This window comes from Vanessa tameamea, chromosome 12 (assembly GCF_037043105.1).
Source record: "Vanessa tameamea isolate UH-Manoa-2023 chromosome 12, ilVanTame1 primary haplotype, whole genome shotgun sequence".
Lineage (NCBI taxonomy): Eukaryota > Metazoa > Arthropoda > Insecta > Lepidoptera > Nymphalidae > Vanessa > Vanessa tameamea.
Genome location: NC_087320.1, coordinates 9,752,476 through 9,764,053, shown reverse-complemented (window position 1 = coordinate 9,764,053; position 11,578 = coordinate 9,752,476). Strand labels below are relative to the sequence as shown.

The window sequence follows — 11,578 nt, the reverse complement described above, 5'->3', positions numbered from 1 at the left end:
TAATGTTCGCAAATTTAAAACGAATATTAGTAATGTATACTAATGTTAGAAATCGCTCTTTCACTGCCAAACTACTGAATCGAATTTGATGAAATTTCGTATGAAGCAAGCTTGAACTCCAAAGAAGGACATCTAGATCTAATTTTTATACCTAAAATATAACGATAAATACCTAAAACGCGTGCGAAGTCGCAGGCGACATCTAATAATAATAATATATTTCTATCTACTTGATATTTATTTAAAACAATATGATTTATTAGTTTTGAAACTAAAAAAGGAAACATATTATTTTGATTTAATCATCTGATTTTTTTTTGTATATGAGTTTAAAATGTCAACATAATGTCGAAATGCTGAAATAATTGAAACATTAATTATGAAAATGGGGTATATATGTTTTTGTTTACTTCCTATTAAGAAGATTATTCATTTCTCTAATTTGGACTCTTTGAAGCAGCTTAGGTTTAATTCTAAAATAAGATCACAACATTGTATTTATTTTCAATTACAAATAATAATTAATATAAGATTACACTTTTGATCTGATATAATATGAAAATATACTCGTGCAGGGTTTGGTATTGTTTTTTATTATTCTACTGTTAAGAGCAATAACTCTTAATTACCGTACTTCAGTTTAAGGTAATTATATTTAAGTAACATTGCACTCGTCGTTATTCAAATATCAAGACTATTTAGTTTCACAGTCACGGCTGACAGTCAAAATAGTATTGCATAAAGGAAATAGGTTCCTTTATTGTAGCACAAGTAAATAAAATTGACATGATATTTCATAATGCAGTAGTTCTGTGCCCTCTTCGGATTCATATTGTTAATTAGTAAATTTACTTAGTACGTTTGTTCATTCGATTTACGTAAACTATCTTTTTGGTAAGCTGGCTCAGCTTTTTTTTTACTCTGTGGTCGTGGTGAGGAATTGGTTTCACGTAAAAAATAACGACTAAAAGAACATCTCAGTTTGTATCTTAAAAATTTCGCTTTTCTCGTACAAACTGTTAAATAGGGTACCTATCCTAACCTAAAGTCTCACAGAAATACTTGCTTACTTATTATTACTTACTTATGTTAGATGAAGAATACTCATTTTTAATGTTTTAAAACCCACCAGCATAGTCTGTGAATTATAGGGTTTTTGGTCTATAAATTCACAATGGAAATAACATCTCAGTTCCCAAGCTTGGTGATGCCTTGACAATAGATATCAATCCACCTTCCGTGGTAACCACATTTTTTCAAGCTGCCAATATGCCTTCCTAGTTATTTATTAAAATAATATATATCGTATTTCTTAGAGTTTTATTCAATTGTTTTCTTTTGGAGTATTTATAAAAAGCCGTTTGAGTTTTATATTAAATATTATACGATTATTTGACGACCTCCGTGGGCGAGTAGTGTTTACACCGGTTTTCATGGGTACGCCACTCCGAGGTCCCGGGTTCGATTCCCGGCCGAGTCGATGTAGAAAATGTTCATTAATTTTCTATGATGTCTTGGTTCTGGGTGTTTGTGGTACCGTCGCTACTTCTGATTTTCCATAACACAAGTGCTTTAGCTACTTACATTGGGATCAGAGTATAGTACGTGATGTTGTCCAATATTTATTTATTATATAATTTTATTTAATATAAAAAATATTTTATATTAAATACAATAATCGCAATCGTTGTAAGTTTGTAAAGACGCTTAAGATTAGCGAAGGCCGGTCATTAGTAAGAACTTAGTTTTGGGCAAAGGAATAGGGTAATAGGGTCCCATTAAATATATTATCCCAGAATTACATAGAGTATTTAAGATCCTAAATGCATTTATGAATATTTAATGAATTATCCTACTAGCATTGGCTTTCGAGGGAATAATTAGGCTTGATTGATTTAACGGTGACTGTACTTAATCTGGAAAAAAAATACCTATCGTATATATTGGGTATATTAAATGAGTAGTTTTTTTGTGTATTAAATGTTTTTGCTATAGTCGTTAAAAACTGACTTCAAATTTTTAATTTTAAGCCCAACAAACAGCGACATATCTTCATTTTTTTTCTGGGCTAAGAGATTGATTCTAGTTTTTATTTTGCGTTTGTCTTATTTGTTTGTGCGTTTATATATTATGTATCGATGTACTTTAACGTACGTAAAAATATATTTATATTACGAATTATGGAAATGAAATTTTAAAAATATTAAATTTTAAATAGTATTCCGTAGTATTAAATAAATATGTTTAATAAGAGACCTACATAGTGTTCGCAAAACAAATAACATCTGATTCTAATAATTAAAAAATCCAATTTAAAAATAAACATTATCTGCTGAACTCTAACTGCATTCGAAATACAAAAATGCAAGTTTTTCTTTGAAAACCTTATAATCAGTAGTTTGTATCGAAATTTTAAATTATGTTACATTCGTAAAGTCGCATATTTTTTTTTACCCCGTTAAGATCAAACCAGAAGCACATTCAGTCATAGAAGTTATTAACGGTACTTGATTATGGCTACGCCTGCGTAGCTCCGCCCTATGCCCGCCCTAGCTTGCTATAAATGCGAGCGCCACGGTCGTACCAGAACTTGTTGCACTACGCGCTCCTAACTTTCAAATTCGCTCCCGAACGAACGTTACGAGGTAAGTTTTAAATTTAAAAAATAATTATTCTTAATTTGAAATATTTTTTATAGAGTTTTTATTTGAAGTTCACATTCGGTTTTGTTGATTTACAACGTTATTTTTTAACTCGAAATATTTTTAGACGAAATCTTTTATCAAAAGTATAGTTGGAGGTATATTTAATAAAATTCGTGCAGGTTTCCTTAAACCATATTGTCACAAAACATTTGACAGTTTTTTTTTTTTTGTATTAGAACAGAGTAATTTGAAAAATAATCACAAAGTAAATGGTAACGAAAAAAAATACATATTTTTTTTTATTTTAATAATAATGTTAAAAAGAAAGCAATATAATTTTAAAGTATTAAAAATCAAATAATCGATTCGCGTAATTATTCTTTACTTAAAATATTAAACACAGGTCTTAAATAATATTAATAATTTATTCGATCAATAAATAAATAATGCTCGATGCTCGGCAATAATTACTTTAAAAAAATATTTTCATATAACCTCAATACGTAGTGACTAAAATTAAAAAATGGATCAGGAATTTAGTTTAACTGTCTTAAGCCTTTTTAATGTTTCGTACGTAGCAGATTAGAATATTGTTGCTTAACTTGGTCACCGAGTCAAAATTGCGTATTAATAGAATCGAAAACAAACAAAAAAAGTTTCTTCGTCAACTAACATATAGATTTAGGAAAAATTTGAAGTCTTATAATGAAAGATGCAATCTTTATATACAGAGATAAAGATTACACTTAATATACTGACATTGGAGAATAGACGAAAAATATTGTCAATGATTTTTTTATTTAATTTATTTAACAATAATATTGACTGTCCGGAACTTTTATCGGGATTCTACTTAAACGTCCCTCACGTTACTTCCCGTAATACGAGTCATTTATTTTATACCAGATCATATAGAACGCAATTAGGAAAAAATCCTACGTATAGAGATTATTATTGTTATACATCACCATCAGTAATCAAGTAAAATATTTAGACATATGTCACGATAGTCGCCCTCAGTTCAATCGAAAAAGAAAGAATTATATTTGTGCTCAATTCTAATTTTAAGTTAAAAAAATGTATTATAACTTCTCATCTCTAACTATTGCTTATATTTATTTTATATTTTTAATATATATTGTGCAATATGATAGTCGAACTTTTGCATAGATACTTTTGAAATGTAATTTTTTTTATTTTTTTTTTGATATACTATTGTATCTACTGTTGCTTGTCCTAATGAAAATAAATAAATAAAGTAAGTACTTTAAAAAAAGAAGTCAAATATTGCCAGTGCATTTATATAATTATTTAAATGAAACTATATTCGCAATAGTAAGATAATTACCACCATTAATTTCTTCATTCGCGTTAGGTGCTAATGTTAGGCGTAGGTCAAAATTACTTTTGCGAGTACCAAATCCTCAGGGAGTATAATTGATACAATATCTAGATTATAAATTTTAACGGTATTAAATTGATATACAAGTATTCTAAAAAAATAAAGTAAGTAAGTAATATATAGTCAAAATTTATTTACTATGAAGTTTTTTCGATTCGCAGAATTATCGGAAGCTTAAAAAGTTTTTGATCAGAATTCTTTTTAACATTACGCTATAATAACTGATTACAAAACAGTTGTTGTTTTTTAAACGGAAGCCGTATAAACGTAAACTGATGATATAAAACATTTTTTTTATGTTATTTTATTTTAAGCTCTGTTCATATTATGAAAAAAATGAAGACGAATTAACAAGAACTCGTTTAGAGGAGCAACTACGTTCTGTCTGAAAATTATTTCTAAATTATTTTTACAGTAGCAACAAAAACAAATCACTACTATGCATGAAAAATAATTGTAAAATTTATTACACTCTGGTAATTTTTTATAATGTTTCTAAAAGATTACAAGCCTTTGAGTATTCTATATATTATTTCTTACAAAATTATTTGTTAGAAATCAAGTAGTTAGTTTAATGGTATTTTTAAAAAATATCTGGTCAAAATACAAATTCAATATGATACACAGATGTCGTTATAACTAAGCTTAATACAGTTTAATACAGTGTAATACAGTTAAAATGATAAGGAATTCTGTAAAATATTGGCGTATAAAAATACTTTTAAGTAATTTATTAAAACATCGTGTTTTAATTGAAAGGAAAAAAAAAACTCGGGATGACTTATGTTACTTATTTAAATTTATAGTTATTTTATTTTTTAAGTAAGACAGACGTTTTATAAAAATGTAGGTGAAGAAACAAATGACTAAAATACAGGGAAAGATCTATAAAATATCTATAGGGATTTTATGAATTCTTATTTAAAAAAATCATTTTGCTGAAAGAGAACATCGAGAAAACGATTTCTTCATAAAATAAGCTCAAAGAATAACATCGTAAGTATATTTTTTAAATGGTAAAATATAAGATACCGGGAAATGTAATCAATTTACCATTTACAAAATTTAAAAAGTTTATTTAGACTAAATTAATAAATAAATCTTATTATTCATTAAGAGTACTTTTTAGAAAAAAACGCCTGGATTTACGCTCGGGTTCCAACACAGGACACTAATTATTGTAAAAAACAGCATTGTAAATCTGTTTATTTGAAAAGAGCAACTATGCGAGTTTCTTGCCGTTTCTTCTCGCTCGAGGCTGCTTTCCGAAACGTTGGTAGTATTTTAATATCATTTTGTAGTTTACTTGAATAAAATTGATTTTGATTTGATTAGTAAACCATACAAATTCTTTTACGTAGTAATTATTAGTACTATTGGAAAGATGCACAATCACTTTTTTCACAAAACCTCGGTGTCCGGATATCTACAACGGCGTGATTTTTAAGGCATTTTACTCACACAACCAGCTTTCGTCGGCAGTATTTCCAAACGGATTCGACTTGGGAATCTTCAAGTAAAGAGTCTCATTTATTAAAGAGGTTTTCACGAACGGATGGAGTGATTCACGATGAAGGATTAGATGTTTAATTCGTATAATTCGCGTCGTAGCTGAAATATGACAATGTCTGTTAAAGATGTCGGAAAAAATCCTGCTGATCGAGAGCTTTACTGAATAGCAGGCGCAATAAAATAAACTTTTTTCATTGTGTCGGTTACTTGATTAATTATATTTTAATAGGAAAATTCTTATTAAAAATTCCGTATGAATTAAATAACAAAGAATAACTAAGTAAATAATATTATATAAAACCGTATAAATAGAAACAGAGAGAAAGAGCGGGAAATGTTAGTTTACTTTTCATTAACTACCAAAAAGTATAATCCTTCTATTTTTAATTTATATACTTCATCGATCTTATACAAATAGGTCCTTACAATGGAGTCAAACTTTTTAAATTTAAATATGCAAATGTTAGATGAGATAACTATATGAATATCTATTTTAGTCGAAGTCGCAGTAATATCTAAATCACATTAGATCAGACCCAAGCTGATAATACACAAACAGATTAATACCAAGATAAGCTTCTGCTGTTAATAGTGAATATGTTTTGTTCTTTACAATACAGTCCTTAACCATAATACTGTTATATACTCACGTAAGTAATGATATGATCTCAAGAGATGTAATGTTCTTACTAAAGGAACTTTGATATTTTAATTCAGTAAGACCACATTCGAAATTTCGTTGATAAAACAAAATTAATTATGCTATACCGAGATTTCTCAGATGACTCAGAGGTTAGAAAGTGAGAATCTTAACTGATGATTGCGGGTTCAAACCCAGGCGAGCACCACTGAATTTCTGTATGTTTAATCTCGTACTTCGAAACTTGCATGTGTCTAATTTCAATAAAATCCACAAGTTTATTCACAAAACAGTGAAAGTAGCTCCAAACCGTTCTAGCAGAGAGACGTTCACGTGCTGTTGCTCTACTTTAACTTTGTAGCAAATTTCTTGGTGGTAGGGCTTTGTGCAAGCCCGTCTGGGTAGGTACCACATACTCATCAAATATTCTACCGCCAAACAGCAGTACTCAGTATTGTTGTGTTCCGGTTTGAAGGTTGAATGAGCCAGTGTAACTACAGGCACAAGGGACATAACATCTTAGTTCCCAAGGTTGGTGGCGCTTTGGTGATTTAAGGAATAGTTAATATTTCTTACAGCGCCATTGTCTATGGGCGGTGGTAACCACGTACCATACCAGTGGCCCATTTGCTCGTCCGCCTATCGATATCATAAAAAAAGTAAACCGAAGAAAAATTAAGCATGAGCATTGTACATCATAACAGTGGGTAAAAAACATCCTGCAAAACGTAACGTTAACTTTCATTAGGGTACCCAAGTGAATATAGTCATATTTGTAATTGATAATCTCGGCTACTAATCCAGACACGCACCGCTGCATTAGTATTAATAAATACTCCAAATGAATCGCGTGAAATACGAGTCATTTGAAATTCCCACACATGCGTATCCATTAGCTAGGACTGTTATCGTATTGGAATAATTTCCAAACCTAGTCTAAAACGAAGTGTGGGACGCATAGTCCTTTACTATGCTCGTAATAGTTGTTTTTTCACGATACTAGATAAGATTTTTTGGTTACATCATTGAGAATATTTCGAGGCTAGTATAAAAATTTCATAATATGCGACCTCTTTTTTCTCTGATATTATTAGAACCAGGTATTATCATAGGACCCTTACTCATATGGACAGATAATACCTTCGAAAATTCGATATATTTCGAACATTGAACATACCTAATCTTTGTTATTTACTTTTTATAGTTATAATATATCACAACTACACAACAATTAAATACACTACAGTACAATTTATATGATACATTTAAAATAATAAATTTAAGGGATTGGTCTCATGTTAGCTTATAATCCTTGTTTAGAAATCAAGCTTGCTTTATGAGAATTTTCATCAAATTCGGTTCAATGGTTTGGATGTATAAGAGCAACAGCAGACAGACATACTTACTTTTTTTAAGCATTACGTTTACTTATTCTACTTAATGTCTAGGGCCTTGTGCAAGTTTATCCATGTAGGTATTGTCCACTCATCATATAATCTACCACAAAACGGCAATACTTAGTATTTGAGTTTGAAGGATTAGTGAACCATATGACAATAAATCTACATTCATACATATAAAAGGGACATAACATCTTAGTTATGATATGATATTAGGAATTATTAATATTTCTTAGAGTATCAATGACATTGAAGAGGGCAAGGTAAACACTTACCATCAGGATTATTTGTTAGTCCACTTATCATTTATACTCATACTCATTGATAAACGTATGTGTTTACGTAGACCTGAGAATTGGCAAAAGAACTTTATTTACTTGATATTATAAGAATATCAGAGAGTTTTTGGAAGAATATCAGTATATTAGATGTAAGGAACACAGAGCACCTTTTGCGGAATAATATTACACGCAGTTTTTGCAGAAACCGGAGCATCATTAGCAATACGATTCTACAAGTCTCGTCAGTCGAAGACTCCTTTAAAAGTTTTCTGAATGAATGTTTCTCTTTGTTAACTGAGCCTTGATTATCGTGTAATCCAATTCACACATCTTTAGATTTCGTCACGATGACATCGCTATAAATTTGATAGAAATAAATATTTCCTTTAAATTAACAAATAATTTGATTTATTTAAATCTCACGATTTTAGTACTTTTATAGTTTTTTCGCAATTTCATTTTTAATGTTATCTCATTAATGCAATTTCTCACAAACTAAACGAATATAGTTTTTAATATATGTACATATACTAGCACTCCGTTCCGACTTTGTACGGGTAAAACTTATAAAAAGGTTTTATATAAAATAAACCTATGTTACAAATTTCAGCTTTCTAGGTTCACCATTTACAGCTGCGTAGTCGATCACAACAAGCTCTTTTCAAAGTACAATTACCTATATTACAGATATTTATATTTTCATATTGATACATACATATATCAAACGATAAAATTTTACATACGACCTTTGCATCACCGCATACATTTGATAAAAGGTATACCATATAGTCAATCATTTCCTGTCTTCACCAAGCGTACATTCGATGGGTTTAACGAACCAGTATTAAAACCTTATTGCTTAGGTAAGCATCAAAAGAGTCTTTTTGTATTAAAAGGTTCGGATAAGATGCATTGTGGCCTAATCGTTTGAAGTCTAGTGACTTACTTATTTTTTGTAGTCTAGACAACATTGTAAAGGTTTTAATGAAATCAATCAATGATTTAATGTTTTATTAAATAAATATATATATTGTGCAGACAGGCAGATTAGTGACCGCCAATGGTCGTCCACATTTAAATACTTTGATGGTATGGATGGTGAGGAGTTCATTATACGGTTCATTATACGGTTGCAAGAATGCTAGCAGCAAATCCCCGTTGAATTAAAATGCAAAAATTAATAAAGGTTTTTGCTATGAGTAATATTAAATATGTGTACTAGCATAAATGTCGCCAACTAATTAATAATATGTCACAGAATTACTTCGAACTACATACAGCAATTGAAAGTATTGCTAGTAAGAGGTAGAATAGTTAACTATGATGGATTTTTAGTCGGCCACTCAAGATATTCTTACACAATGCTCTACATCAGTAATATTGACATATAAAAATTATACCAAAATATTGGATGAGCAAATGAACCACTTGATTGAAAGTGGTCACCGCCCATAAGCAATGCCGCTGTAAGAAGTATTAATCATTTCTTAAATTTCCAATGCGTCACCAACCATGAGAACTAAGATGTTCTGTTCCTTGTAGTAAGACTGGCTTGCCCTTCAAACCGGAACACAACAACACTGACTACTGCTCTTTTACGGTAGAATATCTGATTTCTAAAATTTCACTTATGTTATTTTTCTCTTGAAGCTTTTTAATTGTTTGTAATATAATATAGCGTGACTTGAAACAAACAATTTAAAGTAAAAACTTATAAAGTAATCATAAAAACATTTCCGTCCGCAAGCGAATCATAATTATGAGCAAAGATTGTTTGAAGATTAAAAATAAATTTCGGAAAACAATGAACGTTACGATACGAGTTTGTAATTCGTGAAACGTAGCGAGTTCGAATATAACACAAAAGGCAAGGCGTAAATCCCTTGGAGTATAATTAAACCATTACCGTATGTATGGAAAACATTTGAATTTCCTTTCAACATGTTGTTACGTCATATATATATTAATAAATAAAATTAAAATGTCTGTCTGTGATATCAAAATATTTTTATTAACCGAAACAATAATGATTTTTATTATTTGTCCGGATTAATCTTCAAAAAGGTAAAAAAGGTAAATTGTTTTCGGTAGTATTCCACGGTATCGCTGACTTTTTGATTAAAATCGATTGAGAATTGCAAAAGCTTTATTAATTAAATATAATACAAATTTAATGCGAGCAAAACCAGGGTACTGCTAGAATATATATCATTGGACATGAGTAGAGTTGTGAGATTTCACTGACATATTGGTTACAGAAACTATACACTTAGAAAATAACTTTTTTACAAGTCGGACGTTTATTACTGTGTTTATTTGTATTGGGAAAGCCATGGTGTAGTAAAAAAAAACAGTATTACTTTTCTAAGACAGTTGATTCGAATATGGCGAAACAAATTTTCACTGACCCGACAAATATCTCAAATATAATCATAATTAATATCGACAGTAATAATTATTAACTGATACAAAATCTTAGATAATTTCAGTCTATACATTTTTTTAATATAGTTTTTTTATTATAATTTTTAATGCCAATAAAAAGTATTTACTTAGAAACTTTATTATTTTGAAATTGGAATAATCTTTCTATCCACTATTAACTATTCAGATGACAGCTACATTTGTAAATGCTCTTAAGAATCTATTTGTATTCGAAGTTTGACAGCTCTTTTACGAGTATGTTTAAGAGAACGAAATAACCTATAATAAAAAGAAACGAATTTACGTCAAATAAATCCACATAAAATGTAAATACAATATGAAGTGAAATTGATAATGCTCGCGATCACAGCCTCACCTGACCCCGTGTCTCCACGGGTCAGAATGGATGATATTATATTTTCATAAAAATAAATAACACAAAAATATCCCGTTCAATTGATACGTACCCTCGGGAGACAACGGGATTTACAATTTTTGTCTCATATTGATATGTCATTGGGGATTTTTGGTATTTTCATATATGGTAACCTAATTGCTGATATATATTGTGCTTAAAAGCCAACATATAAATCTTCCTGTTAACATCAATAGTTTTTTATACAAAGGAAATTAACCAAACAGAAATTAAAATAGTTTACGGGGAGATCGGTAAATGGAAATGGCATATTTTTGATCGGTGACCTTAATGAGCATGGAAGATTGGTGTAAAAATACTTAATTTCTCAAAGAACAGTACAAGATTAACTTGACTTATTTACACTATTTACTAACAAAACTTTTGACTGGCTCTTTGGTCCAGTGGCTAGATAAGGCCGCAGATCCCGAGGTCCAAATTCAAAATCTATTGAATTTTCTGTAGAAGTTTTACGAGCTTCGGAAAGTACGTAAAACCGTTTGTCCTGTGCCTGATCTCTTTTCGATCGTGACGAATTTACTGCGTCATCGAATAATGAGAGTACGGGAATAATGAGTGCACCTTGCGCACACATTTGTGCACATATTTGTGTACTATATGTAATAATATGTCCTGCGTAGCTGGCCGGTTTCCCTTTTCATCAGGCAGGAGGAAATCACAAGGCGTTCCGACTACTTACCTACATATATACGTTATAGTTCTCTTCAGTCGAGAAGGCGCGCCCTTCCAAGATAAATTTTATTGACCTGCACGAAAAAAAAACCTCATCAACCTTAATTTTAATTGTATTTTTTTGCCTTATTTATTCTTCCATTAATTTTTTCACGCACACTAAGAC

At 30.0% G+C, this 11,578-nt stretch overlaps 1 protein-coding gene across 1 annotated transcript in view; it reads left to right on the top strand.

Annotated features, from left to right (window-relative positions):
* Positions 1-2,551: 2,551 nt before the first annotated feature.
* The window catches only part of LOC113392904 (uncharacterized), a 33,166-nt gene continuing 24,139 nt past the window's right edge, over positions 2,552-11,578 (top strand). Inside the window, exon 1 of the mRNA XM_026629526.2 lies at positions 2,552-2,645. Within this exon, the coding sequence (XP_026485311.2) occupies positions 2,564-2,645 (82 nt within the window). The 5' untranslated portion in view covers positions 2,552-2,563. The remainder of the gene's footprint in view (positions 2,646-11,578) is intronic.